This window comes from Lygodium microphyllum, chromosome 15 (genome assembly GCF_053477565.2).
Source record: "Lygodium microphyllum isolate KBCC chromosome 15, Lygodium_microphyllum_v1.1.10, whole genome shotgun sequence".
In the NCBI taxonomy this organism is placed as follows: domain Eukaryota; kingdom Viridiplantae; phylum Streptophyta; class Polypodiopsida; order Schizaeales; family Lygodiaceae; genus Lygodium; species Lygodium microphyllum.
Window position 1 is genome coordinate 113,922,191 of NC_141149.1, and position 13,818 is coordinate 113,936,008.

Sequence of the window (13,818 nt, forward strand, 5' to 3'; positions counted from 1 at the left end):
AAATATTGATGATCACAATGTTGTCCCTAGCAAGTCTAATGCCAAGATAGAAAATATTAATTTCGTGAAAATTGATTCTAATGATGATTTCATACTTGTAGCTTCGACCTATGCTCAATGTTGGTTGATTGATTTAGGGGCTTCATTTCACGTTACCCCTCATCAAGAGTAGTTCCACTCCTATTGCAGCATGAAAGGATTTGTCAGATTGGGCAACGACTTGTGGGCAATGACTTGGCATTAGATATTATTGGTATTGGAGATGCTAGTTGTAGTTTCCTTTAGGTAGTATGTTTACTTTTCATGATGTGTGCCATGTCCTAGCTTTGACTAAAACTTACGTTCTCTTGGAATGTTGGATGATGTAGGTGATATTATCTCTTTTAGTGATTTCTTATGGAAGATTACCTGTGTGAATCTTATCTTGGTACAATGTGCCAAGTTTGGCACTCTTTATCCCTTACTTGTATCTAGGTCTATTGACCATGTTTTGGCAGTGGCTATAATACCACACGTATCATTATGGTATAATTGCCTTGGGCACATGTCAACCAAGGGAATGAAAATGTTCATCTGTTTGTAGTATCTTCCTCCCCTTAACTATGTGTTTTTATTATTGTGATCATTTTCTTTATGGTAGGCAGACTCATAGTTTGCACAAGAAGTTTGGTATTATGCACATGGTTAGTCTTCGGCACTTGTTCATTCTGATGTTTGTGGACCTATGCCCTACAAGTTGTTAGGTTGTGTGAAGTATTTTGTTACTTCCATTGATGATTACTCACATAAGATCTTGGTATATCCTATCAAGTAGAAGTCGGAAGTATTGGCTATATTTCAATATTTGCTTGCTCTTATTGAGAAGAAGTTTGGGTATAGACTGAGACGCCTACGATCTCACAATGGGGGTGAGTATGTATCTAAAGCCTTTGAGCAATTTGGGTATAGGTTGAAATGCCTAAGATCTCACGTTGGGGGTGAGTATGTATCTAAATCCTTTGAACAGTTTAATGATGAGAGGGGTATTAAGTGTGAGTTGACCACCCCATACACCCCACCCTAGAATGGTGTGGTTGAGCATATGAATAGGACAATTTAGGAGTGAGTCCATAGTATGCTTAGCGAGGTAGGCTACCACAACACTTTGACCCAAAGAGTTAGTATTGCCGTACATTTGATCAATCGATCCCCATGTACTACTCTTGACTATTGTGTTATAGAGGAGGTATGATATGGAAAATCTTTATCATATGCTTATTTATGTATCTTTGGTTGTGAGGCAATCTGTCGTATTCCCAAGGACAAGTGCAAATACCTAGAAGTCAACTAGGAACCCGCAAGTCGATCCTTGTGAGAATGATGCAAAGCTTCTACTATGAGGTAGACTCAAGTGACACTAAGTAACAAAGTCCAGTTATTCCATGGGAGTTTCGGATGATGCAACTTAGACATATCACTTGATGGACTACTAAAAATGTGTCATCAATGTTGCACTTGGTAGGCACATTACACTTGAGATCACTTTTAATGTCATCAATATCTCCTTATAGTCTTTTTGTTAGTAGTGCTTGTCTCGCAAGGGCATACTTTAACTAGTGATTAGGAGGGATCTAGTTTGTTCTTGAGGGAAAAATTGACCCCCAATTATCTATACCTTGTCTGTTATTTCTTTCCTTTTTGGAGTCAAAATTTCTCCATCAAAACTAAAATGAGAAAAAGAAAAAGCCTAGCATAGGGCAATGCTCCAATGCAGCGTGTGCACCCCTCGTAATACCCTAGTTTGAACTTTGCAGATTGTTTTCAAAATCCTAAAATTGTGATGTAGAAATTGCTTGTAAATTTGCATCGTAAGATGGAGCAATAACTACAATTTGTAAAATAAATTTAACTAAAAATAATCGTATGCAATGCTCACAAAATCGAGAAGAATACCACGATGGGTGCTAGCTAAGAACAAGTGTGGGGCTTCCTCCCATGCATACTTGTTGCGGAGCATGTATTTTGTGATGTAGGTGTGTGATCTTTGTACTATGAGGAGGAGGATACAATGTAGAGAAGCCACAAAAAGGGAGTGTTTCTTCTTTACATGAGCACGATTATAGGAGAAAGAAAGTCACTTGCTAAGAATATGGATGCATATGGACAACTTTTTCCACAAATAGGGTTATGCTCATTTTGCACACATTTAAGGGCCTCTTTACACTCAAGGATCCATAACCTTTTAAAAGCTAGAGATAAGTTCCTAAATTCTAAGTTACGATTAATTTTCTAAATCACACTAATAAAGTACCTGAACACATAGAGGAGGAGTTCAATGCTGCTTGAAATGAATCTTTTTCCAAAACGTTTGACAACCTTGGAGTGGGGAAGATAAGAGGCTTTTTTGCCAAAATTGAGTGATGTTGAAGGAAAATACTCTAAAATCTTGTAAGACTTATATAGGTTTTCTCACCTTCAAAATTTATTTTAAAAGATACATTTCAAAATGTGTGAAGGTAGGAATACACTGTAAGTAGGTTTATTTGGAGCACCAAGGAGGGGAACCCTTTAGCTACTAAGGGCCTCACATGAGCTAATAAACGCCTTGTATGGCAAGAGGTTGTGGTGTGAAGGAGGGGGAGTTTCAAAAGTAGCACGTGATTTTGCATCCGAAGTAATGGAGCCTGCAAGTTCCTATCGTCCTAAGTACAGAGACTGTTACATAATACAGACTCACAGAGTATACAAGGATTTTGATGAAAGCACGTGATTAAATATTTGTGTATGTGATTAGAATTTGAAACCCAAATGGCAGAGAGGGATAAGCGGCTTTCAGTGTGTGACGTAGCCCTTCAATCCCCAGAGATCCCTTCCATGCATTGCTGCTCCCGTTTCTTTTTTTTCCTTCTTTCATGCAGTGCTGCTGCAAGCTCTTTTTGTATGTTTCCTCTGTTTCATGCAGAGCTCTCTCTCTCTCTCTCTCTCTCTCTCTCTCTCTCTCTGTGTCTGTTTTTGCCCTTTCCGTTTCATTAAAAGGGGCAAAGCTGCAACAAACCTCCATCAAGTTAAAAAGCCTTCGGGCCAAAAACCTCTCCTAACTCTAACTCTCGCTTTCTGCCATATCCGCAGCTTAACTGCTGTGGGTGTGGACTTTGTCTTTTCTGCCTCGAGAATTTCACTTGCCCTTCTCTGTAGCTGGTGGGTGGTATCCCCCGCCCCCCCACAACACACACACACACACACACACACACACAATCAATCTCTCTCTCTCTCTCTCTCTCTCTCTCTCTCTCTCTCTCTCTCTCTCTCTACAAATATCCAATAGAGTCCCAAATCCTTGCAAGAACACATGCCTGGCTCTTACTAATTAGCTAATCAAACGCTCACTGTCCTCTGGAATTCATTTACCTATATAGAGGCATTGCATTATCCTCTGAAGGCTCGCTTCATAGCTGTACACTCAATTGGAGCACACCATAAAGGAATGCTCACTGACCTTACTTGCACAATTCCCAATTAATTAAGCCTAGTTGGAGATTTATAGTCTTCTACAGCCTGCATGTGGAATGTACACTGACCTTACTTGCACAATTCCTAATTTATTAAGCCTACTTCAAGATTTATAGTCTTATACAGCCCTGCATGGTAACAGTGCAGGGCCTTAACCATATTGAACACATTGTGGCATACGTAGCTTAGAGCTTTACATTAAGCTCTAAATTGTTGCAAGAGAGAGGATCAACCACAGTCAATTTTTCCACAGCACTTGTTACACTGGTTTTATACTGGCTTTCTGGCTATAATTTTTGGACTCTACCCGTTTGCCCAATCATGCCTTCTGGGGTCTTTGCAAATGCACTAGTGATGAACCATGATGACTATGAGGGGCCAGATGCCAATGGGGCTTCTTTGTTTGAATTCCCAAAGACCAACAAATGTGAGCCAAGGCCGAGGCCGCAGCTCGACCTCACCACCCTGAAGTCCATGGAAGAGATGCTCCTCAGTGAAGTCCCCGCTGCAGGATTGTCGCCGCGCTTGCATGCGGTCCGTAGCTCTGAGTTTCTGGAAGGGATGGTGTCTCCGCACCCAAGATCATCTTCCAACACTCCCCGATCCTTAGAGGGCTCCAGTTTTGAGCCCCACCCCATGTTTGCTGAAGCATGGGACGCGCTGCGGCGGTCTTTGGTTTATCTCCATGGGCAACCGGTCGGGACCATTGCAGCATTGGATCCAACTGAGGATTCTCTCAATTACAATCAGGTAGTTACTCTCACTCCCAGCTAGCATCACAACGTTTGAGGTTATCATGCAAAATATAAGCCAACAAATCGGTGGGTTTACGGTAAGAACCTTGCTGAAATTGAATGTTTCTGGCAAGATACTAGAATTTTCAGTGTTTTGATACACGTGTATTTGAAAATCTAACACAAGGCAGCCATATGTCGAAGTTCTAAGGCGTGTATGCTGTAAGAAACATGCTGTTTGTTGAGGCAAAAATGCATCATGTTTGGTGGATCGAAGTGATACTGGGTAGGTTTCTCAGCCTGAAAATCCAAACATAATCTAGTAAATCTTTGCTTGATGTCTAGACGAGTTGAACGCTTTGAACCGATCCTAAATTGTTCTTTCAAAGCCAATCGCTTCTCAGAGATTTTGGTGTGGGTTCAGTTTTTAGGGCTTTGGAATCCGCGTGCCTAATTTTTCAGAGAGATTTTGATCCTTATAGAAAGTCAAGATCATGATTGCTTAGTTTTGTCTGTAAAGTCCGGTGAACCACCCCTTGTATGAAGGAATCAGAGCTACCTGCTTTGCACGACCATTATTCAGATGCTTTAACTACCTGCTTTGCATGACCATTATTCAGGTGCTTTTGGAGATTTAGCATTTTGTGGTATTTTTGATAAAGCTTTTCAATGGCTTTCCCAGACTCCCAAGTCCATGCTTTTGGATTTTTAGGATTTTGCTGCAGCTTGAATATATATTTGTTTAATGACTTTCCCAGACTTCCAAGTTCATGTTTTGTTGTATTTTTTCTGATAGATTTATGAATAATAGGCTCCATGTTCTGAATTTTTTTTTCACTCACCTATCAATTTCCATAAGTAAGAAACTGCAAGTGAAGTCTTGTTTCTTTCTGAAAATGTGGAGCTACTTCAAGTTTTCAAGCTCGCTGAATGTTGGTTTCAGGTCTTTGTGAGAGACTTCATACCCAGTGCACTTGCATTTCTTATGAATGGTGAGCCTGAGATAGTCAAAAACTTCTTGAAGAAAACTCTTTGCCTACAGGCCTTAACAAAGCGTATTGATAATTTCACATTGGGAGAAGGTGTTATGCCGGCTAGCTTCAAAGTCCTTCATCATGCCAATGGAAATCCTGATGTGATGATTGCTGACTTTGGAGAGAGTGCAATTGGAAGAGTGGCTCCAGTTGACTCAGGTTTCTGGTGGATCATTCTTCTTCGTGCATACACTAAATCTACTGGGGACCATTCCCTGGCAGAGGAGCCAGACTTCCAACGAGGAATGCGCTTAATATTAATGTTGTGTCTTTCAGAGGGATTTGATACATTCCCAACACTTCTCTGTGCAGATGGTTGCTGTATGGTTGATCGCAGGATGGTAAGCTGCCTGCGTTCTTAGATGACCAATTTTATACAGAGTAAAGGTTTAAACATACAGTTTCAGTGCTTGTGGCCTATCTTTGGCATGAATACTGGCTTTATTATGGCTACTACTTAGGAGGCTAACACAAGCATTACCATTTTTGTGCAGGGAATTTATGGTTATCCAATTGAAATACAGGCTCTATTTTTCTTTGCACTCAGATGTGCAAGGTTTCTTCTTAGTTCTGAAGGTGGAGGAAAAGAGTTCTTAGAGAGAATCGATAAGCGCCTGCATGCCTTACGTTACCACATGAGAGAATACTTCTGGCTTGATTTTGAACAATTAAACAACATTTATCGGTATAAAACTGAGGAGTATTCTCACACAGCTGTAAATAAGTTCAATGTTATCCCTGATTCCATTCCGGATTGGGTGTTTGATTTTATGCCTATGAAGGGGGGCTATTTTATAGGCAATGTTAGTCCTGCACGGATGGATTTTAGATGGTTTTGCATTGGTAACTGTACAGCCATACTATCATCTCTGGCAACACCAGAGCAGCAAAATGCAATTATGGACCTGTTTGAAGAGCGCTGGCAGGATCTTGTGGGAGAAATGCCATTAAAGGTCACCTATCCTACTTTGGAGAATCACGAATGGAGGATTGTTACAGGTTGCGATCCAAAAAATACTAGATGGAGCTATCATAATGGAGGCTCCTGGCCAGGTGGGTTCTTCATTTCAAGTTTCTTGTAGGAATAGTTTTATAAGATGGTGTGTGTGTGTGTGCATGCACACATGAGTGCATGGCTGCGTACATCTCTGTACAAAGAGAGTTTGGGGTGGACTAAGTATGGAGTGATGAAGTTTGAGCTCCAACTAATCCTGCTGATCATTACTCTACATGGGTTGGTCCAGATTTGGTTCTTAGTTGACCCTCAGCCCTTGAATGCCACCCACCTGCTAACTGGACCCTTAACCTAGTTGGTTTAACATTACAGGAATCAGCCAAAATGGCTCCTCTAAACTGTTCCAAGTGAGGGCAACAATTGTGCTTTCCTTCTCTTGCTCCAGTAGTAGCCTTTCATTTCTTTGTCATATTTTCGAAAAACAAAACAACAATTTTGTTTGTGTTTCAATTTCAACTTCCCAATCACCTGTACCGTCCCTTAACCATGCATCACTGTGCATTAAACCCCATGAACAATCTGTTACACATCACTACACAAGCCACACATTTTTGCAAGAGTGATGCATAAGGATGATAATTATATTCACTTGCTGAACACAGCAATTGTCAGCAAACAAAGACCTGGATGTCACCCATGGTTACACTGACGAATGGAGCAATAACATTCATAGGACCCTTCCAAAATTGCCAAATGGAGGCATGAGCTGGAGTCTCCAGAACTATCAACCATCTCTGTAGTGGAAAAATAAATGCTGGTCTCAGAGCCATAGATTGTCAGTCTGACTCCTAATCCACTGCTCTTTTGGCTCAGCTATAAAACTGTTCCATCCACCCCCACATGTGCAACCCTAAAATATTAAATACTACTACACTCCATTATGGCGAAGAAGCTCATGATGCCAAATTTGGCAAGTGGGAATGAAAGCTTGTTTAAACTTAGGCGTAAGTAGTTATCCATACATGTTTCCATGTAATCAAACACATTGTTACACTAGCAATGTACAATTGTTCATATATGTTTCAAGTAACCAAGCACATTGTGTTACTTCATGTATTGGCAATGTACATTTGTCCATACATATTTCCAAGTAGCCAAGCAAATTGTTATTACTCCATGTGTTGCAAATGTACAGTTGTCCATATATGTTTCCAAGTAATCAAGCACAATGTTAGTACTCAGTTTGCTACCTGTATGTGTTGTCTTACACTTTGCAATATACCAAACAAAATACATGATATGTAACATAAATGACCTAAAGCAACATGTGCATTGCAGCTGTCATAAACATGTCCTTACATGTACCTACACTTGTCTAGTATGCTCGAGAAAGCATCTGTACCCAACTCAAATGAATGTAAAGTGCATCAAGTGACCACTTGATATCTAAGTCTCTATGTATCGAGGTAGGAAAAGTGCTACCTCCCTTGAGTATTAGGCGATGCTCTAGATCTGTGCTATGTTGAATTTAATTAAGCTACGACTAAGGTCAACTCTAAATGAAAAGCCTCAAGGTAGAATTGCGACCAACTTTTTAGTAGCATTGGTTGCTATTGCATTTATTTCTTGTTGTCCAATATTGATATGATTTTCTATAGAACTTGCACTATGCAATGTGTGGCTCTCTACTAGGGATAGTGATTCCTCATTACTTGCATCTTGTTCCCTTAGTGATAACTTGTTGAAACTTTTGAACACTTTGAAAGATGGTTGCCAATTAACCCAAGAAATTGTGGACTAGCCTACTTTAGAAAGTTGATGATGTCCTAGAATCCTTTGTTGAAATCAAATTACAGTAACTTGTGCCTGCACTTGATACAACCACAAGCTTATCTCCTTGAACAAGATGGTGATGTCTTGGCAATGGAACCATGAAACTAGCCTTTAGAAATAATCTAAAGAGAAGTAAACATAAACTAACATGCATGCATGAAATAAATTAGCAAATAAATAAAAGACTTATTGACTATAGGAGAGTTAGCATGCTCTTGCATGGTAGACGACACATGATAGGCCCCAAAGGTTGGTGCCTCTTACCATATTTTTGTTATCATTATTCAAAGCTCATACAAATCACAAAAAGTGACTTATCATCACAAACTAGTCCCTCTCAATGCGAGTAATTTCTATGTGCCTTGCTTTTAAATCATCCTAGACTTGTCTCTAGTGCGGTGTCCTAAGTTGCTCACACCAACTTTGACTAAGCACGTGAGAAATTTGACCATTCACACTTTAACAAGTGCAAAACATATCAATACATGTTACCCTTAGTCCAATTGACTTGCAAAAGTGATATTAAAGGTCTTTGGTTCCATATTGTTGTACACTCCAAATAGTATATTGTAAATAATATGTATTATACACAGATCTTAGTTCCAAACTGATTTACTTTGTTACACAAAACCTCATCTCTGTCCATGTATCAATCTGAGGGTTTTGCCCTAACCTTTGCACACCCAACTTATTGTCAAACTAAGTAAAATCAGACCTATGGTTCTACAACAGAAAACCAACTTTTAATTCATGCCTTTAAAAAAAGGGTAATTGTTTTGATCCTTGCTATATGCATTCCATTAGGCCTTGCCCTGCAATTTCTCAACTTTCCCATGTATTTCTCACAATTGAAGAGTTACCATCTTATTTCTTCATGACAAAATGATCCAAAGATGCTTCCAATATGAAACAAGTGAGAAGAGAGAAGAAATCCAACAATTGAATGTTTACAATAGCTAGTTTGTAGTGTTACATTGTTTATACAGTAACCATGTGCTGAAATGTGCTCTCCAAGTGGTCTAAAGACGAATACATGCATAAAAGGGGTATTGCTAAGAGCTGCTCCAAATGAACCACATAGGCTGGTTTTCCAGCAGTTTGGTGTGATAGAGCTGATTTGTAGATGCTCAATGATCTTGTCACCTTGTCAATTGACTCCAATCAGCCCTTAGACTTTTGAGGCATCCAAGGTCTCTATCAGCTTCACTGTTGGAATTAAACCAACTCTAGACTATTCGAACATCCTTCTATAGACTTCAACCTGCCCAAACCCTAGAAAGCACGGCCAACATTAAGCTCAAATTCATGGAGCAAACTTCCCAACAAAGCTCACTTGCATAGCTCCCATACTATACTACACTATTCCTCTTACAAAGAGAGGGATTTCTCTTGACAGAACTGTGAGAAAATCACTTTCTTGGTGCAAAAAGTGCACAAGTCTCAAATCTCAGAGAAGAAGGAAGGATCTCAGTCCATAGTATTGAAATACATTGTTAATGAGAATTGGGTTAAAAGCAACAACATATCCTACTATAAAATATAGTTATAGAGTTGTTGAATGAATTCCTCACAATGAGAGGAGAGGATAGTCTGTTGTCTTGACTCCATACATGCTGTTAGCTCATTCCCCATGGTTGAGACCTGCAATTTTTGTAGCAAAGAAGAGACGAATGGATGTCTCCAAACTTGTGTCACTCAAATGAGTGAGAGAATGTTGATCATGGTTGCTTTGAAGGTTGTCTATTTGGAATTGCTAGAGGCTGATCAACTGTCTATTCTAGATAGTAAAGTAGGTATGTTCATTGGTGATGTGTATGATGGTTTTTACAATTGCATGATATGGGTAGGATTGCATGTGGGTTGGAACTTAGTGGTGCATAATTGTCCAGTGTTCTTCCTTGTATGCATCATAGTTTTCACTGTAATTAATGAATACAAGCATCACTTTGGCCTTTGGATTGTATCCTCTCAAGTTGTGCATGTTTATTATGGATGATGTTGCCCATATCAATCATAGCCAAGATGGCCGATAATGTGGTGAGCGGGTAGCTGGCATGCAAGCAGCAGTTGACTTTGTCAGGGGATTGGTTGGATTGGTGGACTGGTAAGATGGGTAGTAGTGGAATCAGTTGGACTGTTTCAGAGGTGGCTGATTTTGACCTCTCTTCTTGGCTTCAGAGATTATGGTTTTACTTGGTGGCTGTTCACACCCGTAGTGTCCTGAGGGTTATTGGTCTTTTTGACTTCCTTGGTGATCATTCATATCTATTAGTGCTGGATGGTGCTAAAATTGTGGTCTGTGATGACTAGATGCTTTGTACATTTGTGGTTCAGATAATTGGAGGATGAACATCGTTTTGTTCTGGAGAAGATGGTAGGCAATCTGTTGTTTGGAAGTGTGCGATTGTGCTGGCTTAGATATGGTTGGAGTGCAGCAAGGATTTTCTGTTGGACAACATTTTCCCTTGTTTACTATTATTTCTGCTGTTACTGCATTAGTAGCAGGATTATTCTTTAGATTTTCCTCTCTTTTGAGTTGTGAAGTTTTGGAGACTAGTGCTTTTCAGTTGTATCAGAGCAAACTCCTTGGTTGGGCAAAGTGACAAAAAGCTGAAGATTGATAGGCAAAGGTGAAACTGATATAAAAGTCCATATCTGAGACCAACCCAGGACCAATAGTTGCACCAATCACCCGAGTCCAGACTCCACAACCATCCTTTGTTGCACATGGGATCCAAGGGCTTTTATCTTCATTCCGAAGCTTTACTGTAGTGTTAAAACTTTAGTGGGGAGACGGAGTTCACAGGTTTCCAAAATTTTCATGTCTTCTTCTTCACAACAGTAGTACAAGGGCTTTCTCTTCATGGTGTCCTCATATGAAGAGGAGCTCATATTGCAAGTAAGGAGGACATGCATCCTTCATTAGATCTCACCTTTCTATGATTCTTGTTCATGCTTGATAGTTTACCAGCTTAAGGGAGAGGGTTGCCAACAATTTTCATTAGTTGGGGGGGGGGGGGGCAGAGAGAGGACATTTTCTAGGGGATCATTGTATTCGATTGGTCATTTGTGGGTATGTAACATTGCCTCTTATTGATGTCACAAAGCAAGATTTTCAGGTTGTTGAGAAAGCAATTGAGGGTTCTTTTTGTAAAGATGCGTTGGAGGTGCCTACAGTCTTAGGAGTGATGGTTTTCTATTGGCAGCTTGTGGAGTACTAGGCACATGTGACATTGCCTCTTACTAATGCCACAAAGCAAGATTTCTAGTGGACATGGAGGGTAGAGATAGAGCAGGCCTTCAAGGAGTTGAGAAGTACATCTCTCGTATTGAGACTGTTGAACCCTTCGTGGTGTTTTGTGATTGCTATGCCAGAGCAGTCGTAGCATGGGAGTAACGTTGTAGCAGTGTGACCATGTTGGGAAGCTCAAGGTGGCTGAGTTGAATGGAATTATCACTAACAATGAACTGTTGGCTATCATGTATTCCTTCAAGGAAAGGAGCCATTAGCTTATTGGACAGGCTGTTCAAATAAAGACAGACCAGCAAGCATTGCGCTACCTATCATAGTCATATGAGGAGGATCATTTCTGCCTTTGTATCTCTAATCTGAGGTTGTGCATTTTGAGATACTAGTCTCTTAGGAAGTTCAGAGATCCACATCTTGGATGTATTAGAGATGTTTCCCACCTTCACCTCTTCATATTGGTTGCTCAACACATGCTTTGGGCAGCCTATCTCTCCTTCCCACCGGGGTGTTTTCTTCAAGACTTTCATGTGCCAGGCTTTTAATTCTAGACAAGTTGACTGAGTATGGAGCAAGTGTTTTTGCCTTTCCCTCTATGTCATATCTTTTGGAACTCTTAAAAACCAGCCTGTGTGTGCAGGTATGGGGGCCGGGGCCGTATGTGTTCTGCTTCATTGCTACGAATTTGTTACAGGACTGGAGACTGTTTTGGATATGCTTACTGTGAGGGATTGTAGTTCCATTGGAAAGCTTCCAGATCATATATGAAGATGATCTGGGACCATCCATCGTTATTGCAATTGCTGCTCAATATGATGTGATAATGGAAACCTTGACCCCAAAAGACTCAGCTTAGAGACGAATCAAATGAACAATGTGTATGCTGTAGACAACCTCATAAAGTAATCAAGAATATGTCCTCTTTGCTACTTGATCTTTGACGATGAAACTAATCAATACTCTTGATGAGCAGAGGGGAGTAATCTTGAAGACCTATGATGATCAATCAGATGAACCTCTGAGAGAGTTTACCTTCTGGTAACAGGAGAGAATGGGACCATGTTAATAAACTTTCAGAGAGAATAGTTACACATAAATTTTTGCCCATCTGTTCTCTGGTGTTTTTATTGCATAAGAAAGATGGCTTGTTTTCATGTGTTTCAATCTCAAAACCTAGGATAGATGACATCTTAGATGGGCTTCCAGTAGGACCCTTGTTGCAAACTTGAAAATCAGAAATGCATGCAATAACCAGTTCATCATATAAAGGCAAGGAACTTGAAAATAGAAACGCTTGCACTAACCACTCCAGAGAGAAGATATAGAACATCTGATTATTCATGCAAAGTTGTGTTAGAAGCTGAAACTGTCAACTTGACATATGGTAGACAGGGGCATTGATTGTCCACCTCCTATACCCATGTCTCTGTTACCTCTGTAAAGTCAGCTCTTAATAGCAGCGATTAATCTACATTATGAAACCAAATATATTGAATCCACCCTTATTTATGTGCTCTGTTGTAAACTGCTCTGAACTTGGTCATCATTTTGGACAAATGGTTTGTAGCAAAACGTCAAGGGTCACCACCACTGCAACTCAATATAGAACTGATAAATAAACATTTGGTATTGTAGTTCTAAGGTTTCTTCTTTGTGGCTTGTTGCAGTACTACTATGGTTATTTACTGCAGCCTGTATCAAAACTGGCAGGCCACAGATGGCTAGAAAAGCTATTGAGTTGGCTGAACAGAGGCTGTCCAAAGATCATTGGCCTGAATATTATGATGGGAAATGCGGTCGCTTTGTTGGAAAGCAAGCACGGAAGCTACAGACCTGGTCTATTGCGGGTTATCTTGTGGCAAAGATGATGCTGGAAGATCCATCTCACCTAGGTATGATTGCAATGGAAGAAGACAGGAAAATGAAACCTATTCTTACCCGGTCTGCATCATGGCCATACTGATAACAGTAACTAACAGCTAACCAGAGGGCAGATTTGATCCTTGCAATACTATAGAGACTACACACCATAGTCAGAAATATTCAAAGAAGTGTCATGTGCATGCCATTATAAAAGAGTTGTAAAATATATTGCTTCAGGCCACCTCAATGATATATTGTTGGTGTTGAATCCTTATTTTGTCTACCATCACTAGGCTTATAAAATCTAATATGAAAGCTTTTTACCCAATGGCCATTTCACATGGTCCTATTAGGGGCTTGTACAACCTTCCTATATTATGAATGCAATAGTACTGTAACTAAAGATTTATAATTAAAGTTGAATAGATTTAAAGTAATTAATGTTACAAGAAGTTGTCTTCTTTGAAGGAAGGGTTTTGGGCCTTGATCCCCATTTCTTACTTTGTACTCACATTTAGAAAACCTCAACCAATCATACTTCTGCACTCAACTAATAACATTGCCATCACACTTAACTATTAGCCTGACAATCATATATGACAAATATGTCAATTACATGACAAATATGCCACGTCCGAGCACCATGTTTGAATAAACTTTCAT

The 13,818-nt window shown here is 39.9% G+C and overlaps 1 protein-coding gene across 4 annotated transcripts; it reads left to right on the forward strand.

The window, feature by feature from the left end:
- The first annotated feature begins 2,832 nt into the window (after window positions 1–2,832).
- Window positions 2,833–13,545, forward strand: LOC148024933 (putative alkaline/neutral invertase F). Of its 4 annotated transcripts, none has more exons than XM_087694617.1 (4): window positions 2,833–4,239; window positions 5,167–5,598; window positions 5,752–6,310; window positions 11,933–12,935. In XM_087694617.1, exons 1-4 carry the CDS (start codon window positions 3,811–3,813, stop codon window positions 12,058–12,060), a joined length of 1,548 nt encoding a protein of 515 aa, XP_087550743.1. In that variant the 5' UTR covers window positions 2,833–3,810; the 3' UTR covers window positions 12,061–12,935. The 4 variants fall into 4 exon arrangements, with proteins under 4 accessions (XP_087550743.1, XP_087550745.1, XP_087550741.1 ...); XM_087694619.1 differs by lacking the exon at window positions 11,933–12,935 and adding an exon at window positions 6,875–7,402; XM_087694615.1 differs by lacking the exon at window positions 11,933–12,935 and adding an exon at window positions 12,960–13,545 and having other exon boundaries at window positions 2,838–4,239.
- Window positions 13,546–13,818: the final 273 nt, after the last annotated feature.